Source organism: Trachypithecus francoisi, unplaced genomic scaffold, assembly GCF_009764315.1.
Source record: "Trachypithecus francoisi isolate TF-2019V2 unplaced genomic scaffold, Tfra_2.0 Lachesis_group15, whole genome shotgun sequence".
Classification (NCBI taxonomy): domain Eukaryota; kingdom Metazoa; phylum Chordata; class Mammalia; order Primates; family Cercopithecidae; genus Trachypithecus; species Trachypithecus francoisi.
The window spans coordinates 65,784,684-65,805,595 of record NW_022681460.1 but is presented as its reverse complement, the minus strand read 5'-3'; the positions used below and the strand labels follow the sequence as shown (position 1 = coordinate 65,805,595).

General features: G+C 42.9%; 2 protein-coding genes across 3 annotated transcripts in view; one reads left to right on the top strand and one right to left on the bottom strand.

Annotated features, from left to right (window-relative positions):
• LRP11 (LDL receptor related protein 11) overlaps window positions 1-20,912 on the bottom strand; it is a 43,443-nt gene that overhangs the window by 6,883 nt on the left and 15,648 nt on the right. The window contains exons 3-6 of one of the 2 annotated variants that reach the window (XM_033235092.1): window positions 20,735-20,876; window positions 13,495-13,620; window positions 11,934-12,146; window positions 917-1,012 (exon numbers count right to left, since the gene is read on the bottom strand). In XM_033235092.1, the coding sequence (XP_033090983.1) occupies window positions 917-1,012; window positions 11,934-12,146; window positions 13,495-13,620; window positions 20,735-20,876 (577 nt within the window). The remainder of the gene's footprint in view (window positions 1-916; window positions 1,013-11,933; window positions 12,147-13,494; window positions 13,621-20,734; window positions 20,877-20,912) is intronic. The other variant, XM_033235093.1, reaches the window with a different exon arrangement.
• LOC117097290 (cysteine-rich PDZ-binding protein-like) lies at window positions 7,043-8,135 on the top strand. The gene has a single exon (XM_033235094.1). It carries the CDS (start codon window positions 7,103-7,105, stop codon window positions 7,406-7,408), a length of 306 nt encoding a protein of 101 aa, XP_033090985.1. The 5' UTR covers window positions 7,043-7,102; the 3' UTR covers window positions 7,409-8,135.

Sequence of the window (20,912 nt, the reverse complement as noted above, 5' to 3'; positions counted from 1 at the left end):
CTATACCCTTCCCTCATTCCTATTGTCTTCTGTCTTTGTCACTAGGGCACTTGGAAAGAGAACCAGGTACTCTAAGACCTTTACTCTTCTTTCATCATAACTCTGTAATAACTGCCATTATTTCTATATTTGGCTCATCATATGAGCCACACAGTGCATTAAATGCTTTAGATTAATTATCCCATATATTCTTCTTAGCAACCCTATGAGGCAGGTATTGTTACTATCCTCACCTTACCAAAGAGAAAACTGAGATCCACGGAGATAAGACAGCCTGCTCAAGGTCACACAGTTTAGTGGGTAAGCGAGAATTTTTTTTTTTTTTTTCTAAGACAGCCTTACTCTGTCACCCAGGCTGGAGTGCAGTGGCACAATCTTATCTCACTGCAGCCTCAACCTCCCAGGCTCAAGTGATCCTCCCACCTCAGCCTCCCTGGGACTACAGGCAAGTGTCACCACACTCGGCTAATTTTTGTACTTTTTTGTAGAGATGGGATTTTGCCACATTGCCCAGGCCGGTCTTGAACTCCTGAGCTCAAACTCCTCCTGCCTTGGCCTCCCAAAGTGCTGGGATTACAGGCGTGAGCCACTGTGCCCAGCTTTGAGCAAGGATTTGGATTGTGGCATCTGACTCTAAAGTTTGTGATCTCCCACCATGCCACAAGTATGACATTTTCCACAGGTGTCACACCTGGAAGGGTGTATAGAAAAGGCAGCTGAGGTCCAAAGATGGTAGGTTACTATCAGGAGCCCAAAGATGCAGTGCAATACAAGCAACAAGGAGCCAGTTCTTCCAGTCCACTGATGGACTGCTCCTGTCAGGAGCTCTCATGGCTTCAGGGAATATCCTCAGCCACAGGCCATGAAGTTCTGAGAAGACTACAGTCTGCAAAGAGTTTCCAAGGTGGACATTTACCTGCTTCTGGGGCTGGGTGTTCCCCGCCTCCTCCATCGCCCTTTGACTCAAAAATGTAATTTTCCTCTTTTCTGTCCTTCCCTGAGGAACTACTATCTGCAGAAAAGAAAGAATATATATTGAAGGTGTACGCATCAGAAACTTCAGGAAACACATGTGAAAAGACAGCCTTTTTTTTTTTTAAGGTGGCCTTAGAGAAGAATTGTTTATTTCTCTACTAAACAAAGGCCTATGTTTGATAGTTAAGCAGTAAATAACTAAGGTGAGCCACTGAATAAAGCAGAGGACGCAGCTAATAGGAAAACACCCACAGAGAGACTGGAAGACACACCCTGCACCAGAACTACTACCACGCCTCTTGGAGAAGGGAGATCTCAGGCTAGAAGAGTCACAGGGAGTCTCTGGATATCATGCCGTGAAAAGCAGAAACCAGAAAGGTTTTTCTTTGAAGAACAAACAATGGTATATATAAGGCTCTTTCTCTTTCTCACCACAACTCTGGATAGCAGGTATAAATAGCTCAATTTTTTTCTGGTTATGCTCAGAATCAGGTTCCTACCCAGTTTCACACAGGGCTGGGATGCAAACTGGTTTCTTGGTAGAAACCAGTACTTCTAATTTAATGATGTATTACTTAACTATTGCGTTATAATACTGAGGGGGAAATTATTATTATTATTTTACTTATTTTTTTTTTCAGACAGAGTCTCTCTCTGTTGCCCAGGTTGGAGTGCAGTGGCATGATCTTGGCTCACTGCAACGTCCACCTTCTGGGTTCATGCAATTCTCCTGCTTCAGCCTCCTGAGTAGCTAGGATTACAGGTGCACACCATGCCTGGTTAATTTTTGTATTTTTAGTAGAGATGGGGTTTCACCATGTTGGCCAGGCTGGTCTTGAGCTCCTGACCTCAAGTGATCCACCTGCCTTCGCCTCCCAAAGTGCTAGGATAACAAGTGTGAGCCACTACACCCGGCCTATTTACTTTTGAGACAAGGTCTCTGTTGTCCAGGCCTGAGTGCAATGGCGCAATCATGGCTCACTGCAGCCTTGACCTCCTGGGCTCAAGCGATTCTCCCAAGTAGCTGGGACCACAGATGCATGCCACCATGCCTGGCTAATTTTTGTATTCTTAGTAGAGATGGGGTTTTGCCATGTTCCCTAGGTGGGCTCAAGTGATCCGCTCACCTCAGCCTGCCAAAGTGCTGGGATGACAGGTGTGAGCCACCACGCCCAGCCTCAAGTGGGATTTTTGAATATTACAATGCTTAATGGCAATGAATTAGAAATAATCTAATGACAAATTTTATTGAGAAACAAAAACATTTTTAAAGCTTCTTTACTCATATGGCATCAACATAAATGTTCCCAATTCCTGCAACTGAAATAAGACTATTTAAAGTTGGTATATAAAATTCTTTGGTAACTTGCATTTTGCAAATTTACTAAGTCACAAAGTTGCAGTGTGCAGTGGCACCAGGTGCAGTGGCTCATGCCTATAATCCTGGCACTTTGGGGACAGTCTACTGTGTCTTGTTACTCTAGAAAGATCCATGTATGTTGGTCCTACATACAGCCAATAATTTGGGCTTTCTCCATAAACTCTGAGCTCAGACAGAAGGAGAGAGATGAGGAAAACACAGCCATTGCTCATAGGCTGCAGGATCAGATTTCCCTGCAAATAGAGTTCTGTTAGTGTCCAACTCACTGCAATAGCCAGGACAGTGGTCACCAAGGGCCTCTCCAGCCACCTGGATTCTCTCATATCATACCTGATCCCAGGCCAGGTAGTTCTATAAGATATTATTATATAAGGGCCGCATGCAGTGTCCCATGCCTAGCCAACACGGCAAAACCCCATCTCTACTAAAAATACAAAATATTAGCCAGGCATCGGGGTGCATGCCTGTAATCCCAGCTACTTGGGAAGCTGAGGCAGGAGAATCACTTGAACTTGGGAGGCAGAGGCTGCAGTGAGCCAAGATCGTGCCACCGCACTCCTATCTGGGCAACAGAGTGAGACTCCTTTTCAAAAAAAAAAAAAAAGAAAAGAAAAAAGATTTTATTATATATGATTCTGGCCTAGGAAGTTATACTACAAGTATTGCAAACAGCTGCTGACATAGGAAAACACTATTTAATACAGAAAAATAAGACCATGAAGCTTATTTATGTTATTATACTTTTACTGCTAGTAGACAGAGTGCAATTTTTTTGGCCAGTAATTTTTTACACTTTTTCTCAGGGTGAGGTAGTTAAAAGGTACATATTTAACCACTGCTTTTATGGTGCAAATCTCATGGTGTTGATATCCATATTGAAAATATGAGTATTTTTTTTTCCTTTTGAGACAGGGTCTCCCTTTGTTGCCCAGGTTGGAGTGCAGTGGTGCAGTCTCAGCTCACTGCAGCCTCAACTTCCCAGGCTCAAGTGATCCTCCTACTTCAGCCTCCCAAGTAACTGGGCCTACAGGTAAGCATCACCACACCTGAGTAATTTTTCTATTTTTTTGTAGAGACGGGGTTTTGCCATGTTGCCCAGGCTGGTCTTGAACTGCTGAGCTCAAGCGATCCTCCCGCCTTGGCCTCCCAAAGTGCTGGAATTACAGGTGTGAGCACCTGACCTAAAAATATGAATCTTTTCAATAATATTTTGAAGGTTCAATGTAAGCCTTGTTTAGATTACTACAGACACTCAACTTCAGTGAATGTTCCTGAGTTTTTGCTTGGTAGAGATATAGAAAACATTACTGTGTTTTAAACTTAATAATGCCTGATTTTTTCAAATGCCAGTTGCTCGTGGATCTCCAAAAGAAACACAAGATTTGTTCTGTAGAGATATAAATCACTGATATGCAAAAGAGTCCATCCAGCAGCCGCACACACAAAACTAGCAGCCCTGAAACAGCTTGGAAATCAAACTGCTAAATTACCTAAAAACCACTTGTGGCACTTCTCCCTTCATCCTTTTCTTCCTGCCCATGCCATAATGCCAGGTTAGCTTGCAAAGTGACTTCTATGCATTCTGCTTTATCTCTCTCTCCAATAATAAATTTGGAAGTGGGAAGATCACATGGTTGGAAACTCAAGTCCTACTTTTTAAAAATAATGAGCCAGGGTCTGGGCACGGTGGCTCACGCCTGTAATCCCAGTGCTTTAGGAGGCCAGGCGGGTGGATCACTTGAGGTCAGGAGTTCGAGACCAACCTGACCAACATGGTGAAACCCCATCTCTACTAAAAATACAAAAATTAGCTGGGCATGGTGGCACACGCTTGTGATCTCAGCTACTTGGGAGGCTGAGGCAGGTGAATCGCTTGAACTTGGGAGGTGGAGGTTGCAATTAGCCTAGACAGTACCACTGCACTCCAGCCTGGGTGACAGAATCAGACTCCATCTCAAAAAAAATAAAAAATAAATAAAAATAAAAATAAAAATGAGTCAGGAATAAAAACAAAGTGCCAAAATTCACTAACTCTCTATTTTTTTCAGAGGATTAACTGGTTTGTCTTTCACCCAACAAAAAAACATAAAATAACTGCATTTACAGTGCTCACCCCACTCTGTTTCTTCTCAATGAAGATGAGAGCTTGCTCATCTTAATTCTTAAAGGAACTCGGTACTGGAAACACCACTGCACTATTTCTATTTTTTTTTTTTTTTTTTTTTTGAGATGGAGTCTCCCTCTGTCGCCCAGGCTGGAGTGCAGTGGCACAATCTTGGCTCACTGCAAGCTCTGCCTCTCGGGTTCACACCATTCTCCTGCCTCAGCCTCTGGAGTAGCTGGGACTACAGGCCCCTGCCACCACACCCGGCTAATTTTTTCTCTTTTTTTAGTAGAGACGGGGTTTTACCGTGTTAGCCAGGATGGTCTCGATCTCCTGATCTCATGATCCGCCCGCCTTGGCCTCCCAAAGTGCTGGGATTATAGGCGTGAGACACCATGCCCAACCCACTATTTCTAATTTTTATTTGAATTAACTGCCTTATACACTTGGTGCTCTCTTACCCTGGTTTCCTAGTGAATACCACTGGACTTGAATGTTCTAGCAAAAATTCGTATCGCATTAACATTTACTGAGAGACATAAATTATGTTTACATATAATATCTCATGCCATCTTTGTAGTCATATTATGAGAGATTATTATCCTCTTTTTTTTTTTTTGAGATGGAATTTCGCTCTTGTTGCCCAGGCTGGAGTGCAATGGCACGATCTGGGCTCACTGAAACCTCCGCCTCCTGGGTTCAAGTGATTCCCCTGCCCCAGCCTCCCGAGAAGCTGGGATTACAGGCATGCACCACCACACCTGGCTAATTTTTTTATTATTAGTAGAGATGGGGTTTCTCCATGTTGGTCAGGCTGGTCTCGAACTCCCTACCTCAGGTGATCCACCTGCCTTGGCCTCCCAAAGTGCTGGAATTACAGGCGTGAGTCACCACACCCAGCTGAGATTATTATTCTCTTACAGGTAAGGAAATGAAGTTTAGAGAAACTGATTACCTACTAGCTAGTAATTGGTGGTGCAAATTAGAACCCAGGACTGACCCAAGGCAGGAGTCTTCCATTGAACCATACTGCTCTTAAGGTCACAGCTAGCAAATATGAGTCTTTTACTCCAAGAACCAAGTTGATACTATATTTATTTACTCATACTCAGGCAAAATCACACACTTTTAAATTATTTTTGGGAAAGTCTTGGACAAAGCTTCATTAAGGATGCAGTAGAGAAACTGGCTAACTGTACTTGCAAAAGGGACCTAACCTCGAGGTGGGTTCATTTAAAAAACTATGCAAGTTCTTTCTGAATCTTCAGTTGTCAAAATTAAAGAGCACTTTATTTTTAATTTTTTTTCTTTTTTTTCTTTTTCTTTTTAAGAGCATTTTCTTAAATGCCCTTATTCCCTGGGGAGAGGAAGATGGTGGTGTAGGTAGTGGGAGGATCAGGTATCAGGCAGCGGGCAGTGTGCACAGGAGACTTCAGAAGGCGCAGTTGCCATGGACTCTGGGATTACCCAGGGACCTTGCCCTGCCTTCTGGGTATTTGAAATGTGAATTTCTGCGCTTTACATTCCATGAAGGAATTCACTATGATTTCCCAGACTGCCTGATTCATTTTTCCTAAATTTCAGCATAAGGAACGCCATAGAGAAATGCTTCACTTTCACACATCCAATCACAGGCTCTAGCCAGTGTGGCGAATCAGAACAAAACAAAACAATGACATCACTTGCTCCTGGAAATAGTTACTTTTGGTAATGATCCTTCTGGAAGAGTTAATGTCTTAGGAACTATTTTTCCTCTCTTCTGAATGTATTATGTTTACTATGCATGGCGACACATTCACAGAGGGAGTTGGCAGCTGGAGGGAAACTGTTTCCATTTCATTTCTAGCTGCCACAGAGCATGCAGGATGATCCGGAAGAAATACTTTAACATGTCCACAAACTCTCAAGTTTCAAAAAATCAGATTCCACGTGAATGCGGATATAGCACCACTTTTCTAGCCCTTTGTAGGGCTGGAAACCAGATGTGTTTCCTTGGGGTAGCTTGCATACAAGAGGATGGAATTGTTAATAAATGACTTGGACCACACAGAGAACAGGCCCTAAGGCTGTGACCATGGTTAACAATCCAGCCATTGTGCCTTTACATGCTGAGCAAACACAGGCCACACTGGAGCTCTGTGCTCCTCCTGCCCGGGGGCTCAGAGTGTACTGAGCATGCATTCTCTGGTGTAACCGAATGTCTGCACAAACCTTCATTTTATCCTCAGTAACTTGTGTGGAATAAATCCCCCAAAGTGGGATAATTGAGTCAAGGCACACATAGTTTTGTTTTAGAGATGAGGTCTTACTCTGTCACCCAGGCTGGGGTGCAGTGGTGCGATTACAGCTCACTGCAGCCTTGACCTCCCAGGCTCAAGTGATTCTCCCACCTCAGCCTTCTAAGTAGCTGGGATTACAGGTAAACATGACCAGCTAATTTCTATAGTTTTTGTAGAGATGGGGTTTTGCCATGTTGCCAGGCTGGTCTAGAACTCCTGGCCTCAAGTGATCCACCTGCCTTGGCCTTCCAAAGTGCTGGGATTACAGGTGTGAGCCGCTGCGCCTGACCATATACAGTTTTAAGACTTCAGAACAGACTGCTGCTGCTGCTGTCGCGGCTAGGGGAACTGTCGTGGGGAAGGATGGTGTGCGAAAAATGTGAAAAGAAACTTGGTACTGTTATCACTCCAGATACACGGAAAGATGGTGCTAGGAATACCACAGAAAGTGGTGGGAGAAAGCTGAATGAAAATAAAGCTTTGACTTCAAAAAAAGCAAGATTTGATCCATATGGAAAGAATAAGTTTTCCACTTGCAGAATTTGTAAAAGTTCTGTGCACCAACCAGGTTCTCATTACTGCCAGGGCTGTGCCTACAAAAAAGGCATCTGTGTGATGTGTGGAAAAAAGGTTTTGGATACCAAAAACTACAAGCAAACATCTGTCTAGATGTATTGATGGAATTTCTGACTTTCTAAATGATTTTACTTTCTGCCTTGAATTTTCAAGGCATAGATGTCAACTTACAGAATAACGTGTTTTAAGACAATTAAGTTTAAACCAGAGAATTTGATTGTTATTCATTTTGCTCTCATGCTCTAAACAGCAGCAGTGTAACTAGTCTTTTGCCGTAAATGGTTTTTTCCTTATGAGCATTTTATTGAACTAAGTGGCAAATTCCATGAAAAATTTCTCAGTTCTGTATGCACTTTTATTTAACATTATTCATGTAATTCTCCCCACCACACACTTTATTTATAGATACTGCAAAAGTGAGAAGGAGGTAATAGATATTTTGCTGTGAATTTGGCATCCAGAGTTAATAGTTCTCCCCTCACTCCCTTACTCGTGTCAGAGTTATTAGAATCAGTAGCCTCTTAACTAATTGCAGTTTCATAGGATGTATAAATGTTTCAAGCCGTTATTGCTGAATGGTTCTTTAGTTATTAACCTAGACCCAAATCAAAGACCAGTTTTTATTTGTTCTTGCTGCCAAAGTGCCAGTTCCTTTAATGTGACCAGGAACACAAGGAATATCCATATGTTCAAATAAACACACTGAATTTTAGAAAAACATATTACTTTGAATTCAAATTGTCATGAAAACCAGAACAGTGTTTGTCCATGTTGCATGTAATGAAAATAAATCCCTACTCTTTGAGAAAAGCTCTTTGAAGCAAAAACCAAAAAAAAAAAAAGACTTCAGAAACTGGCCTCTGGAAGGACAGACTAACTGCCTTGCTACCAGCAGTGTGAGAGTTGTTTCTCTCTACTCTTAGAAACATTAATTATTATAATTCTTCATCATTGTCAATGTCATAGGTGAAAAACTACATCTCACTACTTTGCATGCTACACTGTTAGTATTAATTTTAGTATCTTGTTAACAAGTCTTCCATGAGCTAAGTTTTTTTTTTTTTTTTGAGACGGAGTCTCACTCTATCACTTGGGCTGGAGTGCAGTGGCCCAATCTTGGCTCACTGCAACCTCCGCCTCCCGGGTTCTAGCGATTCTCCTGCCTCAGCCTCCTGAGTAGCTGGGATTACAGGTGCCTGACACTATGCCCAGCTAATTTTTTGTATTTTTAGTAGAGATGGGGTTTCACCATGTTGGCCAGGCTGGTCTCGAACTCCTGACCTCATGATTTGCCTGCCTCGGCCTCCCAAAGTGCTGGGATTACAGGCATGAGCCACTGCGCCCAGCTGAGCTAAGTCTTATTTGTCCTCACCACATGTCTGTGCAGGAAGGAGGCAGCAGTGAATTTAACTCATCCATATTTATTGTACTAGCTGATGGTCCTCCAGGCATGTGTCATGAACAATAATGCACTTTTTTTTTTTTTAGACGGAGTCTCGCTCTGTCGCCCATGCTGGAGTACAGTGGCGCAATCTCAGCTCACTGCAAGCTCCGCCTCCTGGGTTCACACTATTCTCCTGCCTCAGCCTCCAGAGTAGCTGGGACTACAGGTGTCCACCACCACACCCAGCAAAGTTTTTGTATTTTTAGTAGAGATGGGGTTTCACTGTGTTAGCCAGGATAGTCTCTATCTCCTGACCTCATGATCTGCCCGCCTTGGCCTCCCAAAGTGCTGGGATTACAGGTGTGAGCCACCACACCTGGCCAATAATGCACTTTTAAATCTACTTATGGGTCTTTAACTTACATGAAATCAGAGGCTGGGGACTCTAGTCTGGTGGTCTTAGGGATAGCAGAGGGGGAGGGCAGGGACAGCTGCTGTCTGAACAGAAACTACAGGCTGTGAGGGCTCTTTCTAACATTTTCAAAGTTTTGCTATTTTCTTCCCACTTTCTTCACCCCAGGACTTTCAACAAGTGTGTTTTTGATGAAATAATACATGAAAACGCTCATGAGTAAGAAAAAAGTTTTATAAAAACATTATCCTACTTTTGTTAAAAATGAATATGTATATGTGTATGAATAAAAGTAACCAGAAGAAAATGTAACAAAATTTTAATGGTGAGTTTTGCTAGATGCTTTTAACTTTCTTTGTATTTTTCTGTATTTTCTACAGTAAATCTGTATTTTAATAATTTGAAAAAACCCTAATATGTTACAATAACTGGACATCTAATCTCTCTGCATCTGTGAAAGGCCGTTCTTTACATCTTCATAACCAAATCCAAAGGTTGGTTATCTAAAAAGCAAAAGGGGAGATCATAAATAGATTGGAAATTGGGTGCTGACTCCCATCAGCTGCAGGTGGCAGCCTGGAGCATTATTGTCTTTTTTTTCCTTCAGCTTTTAAGTTCTGGGGTACATGTGCAGGATGTGCAGGTTTGTTAAACAGGTAAACATGTGTCATGGTGGTTTGCTGCACAGATCATTCCATCCCTACATATTAAGCCCAGCATCCACTAGTTATTCATCCTGATGCTGTCCCTCACCCCACCTCCCACCCTCTGACAGGCCCCAGTGTGTGTTGTTTCCCTCCATATGTTCATGTGTTCTCATCATTCAGCTTCCACTTCTAAGTGAGGACAAGCAGTATTTGGTTTTCTGTTCCTGCGTTAGTTTGCTGAGAATAATGGCTTCTAGCTTGCAGCACTATTTTCAAAAGGATTCTGAGCTAAGTCCACATTCCCCATGGGACAGTGCTGGGATAAATGAGCAACACCTAGCATGGGTAAGGGCTGATGGGGTAAAGTATCATGTCAGCCTATTTATCATTCCTCAGTGCTGGACAGCACCTTGGAAGACATCTGGTTGAAGTCCCTTATTAACAGATGAGGCAACTGAGGTCCAGAGATATGAAGGGACTTATTCAAGGTTCTAAAGGTAGAGCCAAGACAGGCTTTGGTCTCGACTCTACTTTCAGCTAATTTGTTCATGCTCACGCGGTTCTCTCCACCACAGTGATATGGTAGGAATTCATCCATCCTGGCCTCTGATAACACAGATCTCTCCATAAACTCTTCACCCCTTTGGCAGTCCTGCCAAAGACGCCTGGTCTCCCCTGACTCTGTTTCTTAGGTTGTGATGCTCTTCTCCATACAAACTGTCTTAAGCAGAGAAAACCCACTAAAACCACATCCAAAGGCTTGCCGATTTTGCCGATTTTACCAGTAGGTGGCAGTACCAACAAGGAATGGACCAAAAAAGCAGACACTTGCAGTGTACTTAACCAAAACTCAGAAAGAAAAGCCCCTTAGAATGCAATGTTTTGCAGACACATTTTTATGGAGGCACTTAAAATCTACAAGGCACATAAACAAAGGAGTGGAAGGAAAATAACAAATATTAAAAGCAGTTTTCAAAAGAGGTGGCATTTTAAGTTCACTTTCCTTAAATTATTTTGCATCTTCCATATCTTGTACAATGAACAAAAATTTTTCTTAATAAACCTACTAAAATCATGTCAGGTTATTTCAATACAATTTATGCGGAGTCTGAAAAGACATTACAAAAGCTTTTGGAAATGTGATAATCTCTTTCTGTCTCATGTCACATAATCATGCAAATAATAAGTGTGAAAAAAATGATGGAATCCTGTAATACTTACTGATTGATTGATTGAGACAAAGTCTCACTATGTTGCCCAGGCTGGTCTCAAACTCTTGACCTCAAGCAATTCTTCTGCCTCAGCCTCCAGAGTAGCTGGGATTATAGGTGAGTCACTTCACCTGGCTAAATTCTGTAATGCTTTAGTCATGTGAATGTATTTTAGGCCAGGTGCAGTGACTCACACCTATAATCCTAGCACTTTGGGAGGCCAGCTGAGGTGGGCAGATCGCTTGAGCCCAGGAGTTCAAGACCAGCCTGCGCGACATGGCAAAAACCTTGTCTCTATAAAAAATACAAAAATTAGCCAGGCATGATGGTCCCAGCTACTACACCTATAGTCCCAGCTACTCAGGAGGCTGAGGTGGGAGGATCATGTGAGTTTGGGAAGTTGAGGCTGCAGTGAGCTGTGATCGTGTCACTGTACTACAGCCTGGGCAACGGAGTGAGACCCTGTCTCAAAAAATAAAATAAAATAAAATAAAATAATCTTATTACCGTTACTTTTTTTAGTGATAGATTTAGTTAAATTGGAGGCATAACATTGAATTACTAGCACATGCATCCCTTTCAAGATGACTTTTTTAAATGTTCCCTTGCTTGGGTGAAGAGGATTTACACAAATACATAATGATTATGCTGTTTCATCTCAAAGCAACCTAAAATTTAACACTTCAGGGTACTGGTTTCTGTAAGCTAAATGTTAATGTATTTACAAATAAATGTATTGGTATCTCTGGAGTAGGTATATATGTATGAGTATATTTAGTAAGTGTCCCTTACTATACATCAGTGCAAATGTCAAGGTTTTTTCCCCCCTTTCTGGCTAACTTCTTAATTTCAACTCTTATTTCAAGATACTTCCTTAATACTCTTCAAACATAAACTTAATTGTGAGCCAAGTTTGACTACAGAAAACAAGGTTCTTCATTGAGAACCTGCCCTGAATCCTTACCTGGCATCACAGGAATGATTTGACTCTCTGGTCCCCAAAAGGCGGAATGATTCCTCTTCTCTGTGTTTGATAATGCAGGTGGCTTGTTTGGAGCCATGGCTTTCTGAGACTTTTCCACCAAGGAGTCAACTCCTGCATCTTCACTCGGCCCTGTGGTTCTTGGCAGGGCAGGACTAGCTGCCATGTGGGTTACCATCTTGCGGTCCAGGCCCACTGAAGTGTGGAAGAGCTACTGTTACTTGCTGGATTTCTTTTCTGAGCTTTAATACTGAAAGCACTACATCTGCAGCTCATTTAGAATCATGGATATTTGGATATAATAGCCCACTCATCTAAGACATGTCAGAGGACCATAAAAATCTATTCTCTCTTGTTTTCAAATGGGTAATTTGTTCTTTCTTCTTCCAATAGTCAGCTTTCCAAATGTTACACATAAAGAAATTGACAGGGCCCAGCATGGTGGCTCATGCCTATAATCCTAGCACTTTGGGGGGCAGAGGTAGGAGATCACTTGAGCCCAGGAGTTCGTGACCAGCCTGGGCAACAAGGCAAAACCCCATCTCTACAATAAATTAACAAAAATTAGCTGGGCATGGTGGCACATGCCTGCAGTCCTGGCTACTGGGAAGGCTGAGGTGGGAGAAACGCCTAAGTCTGGGGAGGTCGAGGCTGCAGTGAGCCATGATCATGCCACTGCACTCCAGCCTGGGTGACAGCGAGAACTGGTCTCAAAAAAAAAAAAAAAAAAAAAGAAATGGACAAATACTAAACGTAAACTTAAGGTTTTGCGACTCTTTGTCCTTCCTCAAATCCATACTTCATTAAACTTTTGTCAGTTTTTCTTCTTTCTTACAGGGCATTTCTATGTGTATGACATTGTAAGACTGATTTACAGCTCTGGCTCTGACTTAGCCATACCCTGGTGTATTGTAAAGTTTCTTTAAAAAAGTATCAAAACAAAACATCAAATCATGTCAGTTTTTAAGAAAGCACATGATATGCAGCATTTTTAGGATAGAAAAAACCTGGAAAATTGAAAAACATTAAAAACATAAGCAATATTGAAAATTTAGGCCGGGCGCAGTGGCTCAAGCCTGTAATCCCAGCACTGTGGGAGGCCGAGACGGGCGGATCACAAGGTCAGGAGATCAAGACCATCCTGGCTAACACAGTGAAACCCCGTCTCTACTAAAAATACAAAAAACTAGCCGGGCGAGGTGGCGGGCGCCTGTAGTCCCAGCTACTCAGGAGGCTGAGGCAGAAGAATGGCGTAAACCCAGGAGGCGGAGCTTGCAGTGAGCTGAGATCGCGTCACTGCACTCCAGCCCGGGGACAGAGCAGGACTCCGTCTCAAAAAAAAAAAAAAAGAAGAAAATTTGACATTTGTGACTTAGACTGGAGACATACTGAATTCTCATTTAAGGCATAGCTTTTACATGTAAAGTTATAACCAAAATCAAGCAGGGGAAGGACACTGCATTTGCGTTTTATTCTCAGAACACAGACCTCCCAACTCCATCCCTTCCAGCCACTGCCTGGCAATGTGACACAGCCAACTCACGATTCTGGCAGAAGTCTTCATCAGACCCGTCAGGACACTGCTGCACTCCATCGCAGGCGAGCGTGATGTCAATGCAGCAGCCATCGTCACAGAAGAAGTGGTAGCGCGAGCAAGTGTGCAAACATCCTGTTTGTAAACAAATCTCAAGTCACAGGAGTGCAGGAGAAGTTCAGATTCTCAAGATGTGGATGACAAAGGGGAGTCCGTGGGGATGATAAAATCAAGATGGGGATGACAAAGGGGAGTCCGTGGGGATGATAAAATGCATTTGGGGGAAGAGATGCAAATAATCAGGCAAACCTAACAGTTTGGGCAACAGGTTCTGAAGAGGCGGGAGGGCTCTTTTTGAGCCTCCCGACTTAATTCTTTGGACTCCTCAGGGGCTCTTGGTCTGAGGGCTGTTCTCCATGCTTGCCTTGCTCAGGAGGTGGCACAGAGAAGCAGCAGTACAGGTCTCTCTCCACCCTTGCTTCCCCGCCTCAGCTGTCTCCCTCCACATTCATTCGTACACGCCATTGTTGGAACCACTTCTTCTGGCTGTTGATTGCTCTGCAGGAGGCCACCTAACACCGTCCCACTCAATGGATGGCAGTTGGCTATGTTTTAACAGAGGTACCATTTTATTTATTTATTTATTTACTTACTTACTTACTTACTTAAGATGAGGTCTCACCTTTGCCCAGGCTGAAGTTGCAGTGGCGCAATCTCTGCTCACTGCAACCTCTACCTCCCGGGTTCAAGAGATTCTCCTGCCTCAGCTTCTGGAGTAGCTGGGACTACAGACATGCACCACCACACCTGGTTAATTTTTGTATTTTTTGGTAGAGATAGGGTTTCACCTTGTTGGCCAGGCTGGTCTCGAACTCCTGACCTCGCCTGATCCACTTGCCTCGGCCTCCCAAAGTGCTGGGACTACAGGTGTGAGCCACCATCCCTGGCCCAGAGGTACTATTTTACATGTGCTATGTCTTACATTCTTGTTTCCTAAGTAATACTTTTCATTGAGATTAACTTTTTACTACTGAATCCTATTTGTTGATTATCATAACATCCCTGATACTAGGATGCTGTATTTTGTAGAGAATAAACAAAATATTTAGTTATGGGCTGGCATGAATTTCGTTTCATGAAATAATGACATTGGCCGGGCGTGGTGGCTCACACCTGTAATCCCAGCACTTTGGAAAGCTAAGGCAGGCGGATCACGAGGTCAGGAGATCGCGACCATCCTGGCTAACACAGTGAAACCCCATCTCTACTAAAAATACAAAAAATTAGCCAGGTGAGGTGGCATGCACCTGTAGTCCCAGCTACTCAGGAGGCTGAGGCAGGAGAATCACTTGAGTGTGGGAGGCAGAGGTTGCAGTGAGCCAAGATTGCGCCATTGCACTCCAGCTCGGGCGACAGAAGAAGACTCTGTCTCAAAAAAAAAAAAAAAGAAAAAAGAAAAAAAAGACATTTTCTCCCTTCTGGAGTTCTTAGGAGCTTTTAATTTGCAGTGGAATTTATAGGAGTTACAAATATTTTCCTGAAATGCATTTTCCTCTCCCTTGATTAAGCCAACTTTATGACTTAGCTAGATGAGAACCAGGTGACTATCTGGTACTGGCAACATGGACTAAAGCATAAGGCTAGAAGCAGCTCATAGGAGCTCCACAGTTTTACAGGGACAGAATGGACTAGACAATTCTCTCAGGAACATGGGGGAGTGGCAGATTACATGACATTCCTTCAAAACCAAATGGCTGAGCAGAGTTCACAAACCCAAGTGAAATCTTGGACATACACTTGTTTGTTTGTTTGTTTGTTGTAGATATGGGGTGTCACTATGTTGCCCAGGCTGGTCTTGAACTACCGGACTCAAGCAATCCTCCTGCCTCGGCCTCCCAAAGTGCTGAGATTACAGATGTAAGCCACCACGCCCAGCCTTGGACACATCTTTTACTGAGAAGTGGTTAAATGAAGAGGTTGGGAAAGGAGTCTATCTTGGTGTAAGGCAATTTGTAGATATACTGATCCAGGAGGAAGAGAGGTTAAAGAAAATAAATGCTGATAAATGCTGATAGAAGCTCCTGTGGAAGAAGAGGAAGCAGAGAGCCTGCAGTCATGACTGAGAATATGGGCCGGAAGGAGAGTCAGCTCTGGCCACTGGGAAGAAGCAGTGAGTGGAGGTGGGGGACACGCTAGATATCAAGTGGGATACAGTTCCTCATCAGATTTCTTAAATTCATGGCATGAAAATCCCAAATATCTCAAGGTTTTATTTATTCCTTGGTGGTTTTGGAGATGGATCCATATTTGTAAATTTTCTATTTTTGGATTAGCAGCCTCCAAACTTTTTTGATCATGCATCCTGATCAATAATATATTGTTGAACAGGCATCTCCAGTTTATTTATTTATCTATTTATTTGAGACGGAGTCTCGCCGTGTCGCCCAGGGTGGAGTGCGGTGGTACAATCTCAGCTCACTGCAGCCTCCAGCTCCCAGTCTCAAGCAATTCTCACATCTCAGCCTACTGAGTAGCTGGGATTACAGGCGTATCTCACAACATCCGGCTAGTCCAGTTTATTTATAAATAATATGTGCATACTACTATACTAACATGGGTGTATCTTATGAAATATACTGAAATTTTAAGGAAAAAAATTAAAAATCAACAAAAACATAAACTCTGCTATCTTCTTTCTCACCCTAAAAATGTCTTGAACAACTCAGGGGCATCCTGTTTGGAGACTGCTGAGCTAGATCATGTTGGAAGAGCTTGCTGGCTTGCTGTTTGAATAGATCATTTTTCTAAACATGAAAAATGTTCAAAATGTCAACTTATTAAAAATTGAACTAAGTTATATTCATATAAGCAAGGTACCTGCTCATCTGTCTACCTCAGCTGGTGTCACCCTTGGTTACCATAACATCTGGGTCATTCATTGCAAGACCAATATATACAGTGGACGGGAGGGAAACACTTGTCTCTTCTACCTCTATTTTCCAATGTCTCTCTGTGGTGTTTTATTAACTTTAATTCACGGCATGTTATTCCAATATAACCAGTAAGTGATTCTAGACAGCAGTTAGTACTACACCAATTCCTTTTTATTTTCCATATAAAGTTACCCACACAGGACATATACTCAAGCGGCCACTGAGTAAACAAAAATGATTCATGCATCACTCTCTGCCACTTCAAATACAGTTTATTACCATCTTGGAGAAGGGCCAGAAATTTACAGCTGGTAATTTACCTCTGGAGCCCAGAAAGCTGCCTGAGTAAATAAACCAGGGCAAACAAGTGGCTGGTGAGGTGCTGGCCATCTGCTCATTTCAGTGCAGGCCCTTCCTCCCTCCCAGGCACCTCAGTTGTACAAGAGCTATCCTTTTCTGATTTCTGTGGGGATGACAGGGTATCTGTGTCTTCTTCCCAACAGTCCTTTCCTCCCAGAGTCAGCACTTGACTCAGACCCTGTCCAGGTGAGTCCTCGTACCCAGGGGGAAAGCCCTCTAGAGGGCGCCCAGTTCTACAGAAGTGAGTCATCCCCACTGGAGCCAGTGTCATGTCTCCACTGGTCCTGGTGGCCAAGGGACCAATGATGTTTTGAGTAGCTGGCTGGCTCTCCTGTCCAGCTGCAATGAATCGGCAGGGCTGATGGAATCCAGGCTGGGCTGGACAGACTCTGTTTAGTCGCTATCACTGGTGACCTCACAGTGCTGGCATGGGCTGGAGTTTGGTGCCTGTCCTGTCTGTGAATGGTTACCCTCCTTCTATAACTTACAGTAAGCTTAACCCCTGGCTGGGCAGGGAGTGATCAGCCAAACAAATTTTTAATGTCGCCTATGAAAATTACCAAAGTTGGCCGGGCATGGTGGCTCAAGCCTGTAATCCCAGCACTTTGGGAGGCCGAGGCGGGCGGATCACGAGGTCAGGAGATCGAGACCATCCTGGCTAACACTGTGAAACCCCGTCTCTACTAAAAAATACAAAAAAACTAGCCGGGCGAGGTGGCGGGCGCCTGTAGTCCCAGCTACTCGGGAGGCTGAGGCAGGAGAATGGCGTGAACCCGGGAGGCGAAGCTTGCAGTGAGCTGAGATCCGGCCACTGCACTCCAGCCCGGGCGACAGAGTGAGACTCCGTCTCAAAAAAAAAAAAAAAAAAGAAAAGAAAATTACCAAAGTATTCTCCTGCCTTAGCCTCCCGAGTAGCTGGGACTACAGGCCCCCGCCACCACGCCCAGCTAATTTTTTGTATTTTAGTAGAGACGGGATTTCATCGTGTTAGCCAGGATGGTCTCCATCTCCTGACCTCGTGATCCACCCGCCTCGGCCTCCCAAAGTGCTGGGATTACAGGCGTGAGCCATGGCACCCAGCCACAACGTGGATTTTCTATCTGGAAAAACACAGCCATGTGGACTCCAGATTTGTTTGAGTTCCTTGAAGATTATGGATATTAGTCCTTTGTTGGATGCATAGTTTGCAAAAATTTTCTCCTAATCTGTGGGTTTTCTGTTTACTCTGTTGCTTATTTCTTTTGCTGTGCAGAAGCTTTTTAGTTTAATTAAGTCCCATCTGTTTATGTTTGTTTTTATTGCATTTGCTTTTGGGTTCTTGGTCATGAACTCTTTGCTTAAGCCAATTTCTAGAAGAGTTTTTCCCATGTTATCTTCTAGAATTTTTATGGTTCTGGTCTTAGATTTAAGTCTTTGACCCATCTTGAGTTGTTTTGTGTGTACAGTGAGAGATAAAGACCCAGTTTCATTCTTCTACGTTTGGCTTGCCAATTATCACAGCACCATTTGTTGAACAGGCTGTCGTTTCACCACTTTATGCTTAAAAATAGGCAAAGAGACCAATGGAACTAATGGACAGAGCCCCCCGCAAGTCAAAAGAATTGAGGTATATTCCCTGTCTTGTCTTTAATGCACTGGGGGCTTTGGTGATTAGTGGACAACTTCAGTCTACATATCAATTGGAACACTAAAGGGCTTACTCATGTACACTAACTCAAGTTCAAAAACTGGCTATTTTTGAGGAAAAGCCAAACAAGTTGCAATCGAATTAACATTTTTAATGCATTTAAGTGGCTCATTATAAAGCTCAAATAGTTGTAAGATTCAACTCTTGATATACTAGTTATCAAGGTTGTGGGATATTTTTTCCTGTCTGCTAAAGTTAATTGTCTTCTATAAAACTCTAAACTTACATCCTTTTATTCTTTGTCTAGAAATTATCTCAGGAAATTAACTGATATAAATTCTGGCTGTAAAAGATGTTCACCATAATGTTATTTATAATTACTCTCAAATTTAAAGGACCATAAATACCCACAAATGTTATATTTGTTAAATAAATAAAGTTGAAATAAAAAAAAAAAAAAGAAAATTACCAAAGTGGACAAGTCCTTAGGATTCTAAATTCTCTTAACTCCTTGGAAAATTTCATTTCGAGTATGCATACTAACCTCTGTTTTTGATAGAGGTCTAGATCCAATATAGTACAAGTAAATCACAGTCCTGTTCCAACTCTTTTATCCTCATTCTACACACTGCTGGCTTAATTACCATCTAGATCCTGAGTAGTGAATACTGAGAATTCAACAATGTCAGAGACTTACTGCAAGTTTACCAGAGTGATGGCTAGTGACAGGAAGTCAGGGCCACCAGTGCACCATTCTATCCCCAGTGCCTGGCAAGGTCCCTGCATGCTGCATACACTAAGAAAATACATAATGCCCGAGTAACAGGATATTTAAATATACAAGATCTTAGCACCTCTCCAGAAGTGAATCGTGTATGTGGTGAGGGGTTCCCTCTACAATACTACAATATCTTTAGTGTCGCTAAGTTCCATGCAATGGATATTTAAAAAAATTTGATGACCTAATCTTTCTTAGAAATGTAGATGTTGGGCTGGGCGCGGTGGCTCATGCCTGTAGTCTAAGCACTTTGGGAGGCTGAGGCAGACAGATCACCTGAGGTCAGGAATCTGAGGCCAGGTTGGCCAACATGGTGAAACCCTGTCTCTACTAAAAATACAAAATTAGCAGGGCATGGTGGTACACACCTGTAGTCCCAGATACTTGGGAAGCTGAGGCGGGAGAATTGCTTGAACCCAGGAGGTGGAGGTTGTAGTGAGTTGAGATTACACCATCGCACTCCAGCCTGGGCAACAAGAGCAAAACTCCATCTCAAAAAAAAAAAAAAAAATGTAGATCTTTAGAAAAGAAACATAGATGAATGAAATAAGTTTTACATTGTTACATTGTACAACAGAATGTGACAACCACCAAATGTATTTAGAGTTATATTATTAATATAGCTATGCATCTGTGTAGTCTATGAAAATGTGTAGGCAGTACTTTCAAATTGACGTGTCCTTTGCATATTTCAATTAATTTTAACCGTACTCCTTAGCTGCACTCTTTCTCTTTCTAATATTTTTGAAGTGATTTATTATATCAGCAATTGATTACACCCAAGAGCCAAGTCTTTCTTCAATCCTGTGGTATGCCTTTTCCTTGTTTTTTTATATGTATTTTTAATTGACAAAAAAGGAGAGTATATATTTATGAGGCACAATGTGATGTTTTGATATATGTTTGCATTGTGGAATGATTAAATCAAGCTAACTGATATATCTATCATCTCCCCTACTTGTAATCTTTTTGTGATGACAACATTTAAAACCTACTCTTTTAGCAATTTTGAAACAGGTAATACATTATCATTAACTACAGTCACCATGGTGTGCAACAGATCACCAGAACCTGTTCCTCCGGTCTCAGTGACACTTTGTACCCTTTGACCAGCGTCTCTCCTTTCCCAGTCGGTCCCCCGCACAGCCTCCAGTAACCACCATTCCACTCTCTGCTTCCACGAGTTCAGCTGGTTTCACTAAACTCCTTAGCTTCCCTCTTGGAACAGATGCATCAAATGGAGCATCCATTTGTAAACAAAGTCCTCTCCCAGAATAGCTGGGCAGTTGTCTTTGATGAAGTCAAGAAAAGCGGGAGCATCTCTTCTCATCCCCAGGAGTGCTCCCTCCATCCCAACCCAGTAGCATCAGCTAAGCCCAAAACAGAAGAGAGCCTGCTTTTGTTATTGTATTTTTAGCAAACACTCTCTCATTCAGCAATAACCAAAAATAAAGTGAAAGAGCCCATGGAGTGCAGAGCCAGAAGACAAAGCACCAACCCGACGCCGCCTTCCTTAAGCAGTGGGAAGCGAGGGAAGGGCTTTCTTCTCACCTCCTGTGGAGTAGGCCGCACGAAGCACCGTCACTGACACGTTGTCAGAGCTTCTCTGCCCGGCAGTATCCATCACGGTCAGCTGGAAGGTGTAGGTTCCCTCCTGTAGGTGGGACAGCTTCAGGGTTCCTGATTGAGGCACCTGCCACACAGATGCGACACATCACATTGAGCAGCA

Bases quoted from the DNA above. Each gene is read 5' to 3' on its own strand.
- LOC117097290 (XM_033235094.1), top strand. From the start codon at position 7,103: ATGGTGTGCGAAAAATGTGAAAAGAAACTTGGTACTGTTATCACTCCA.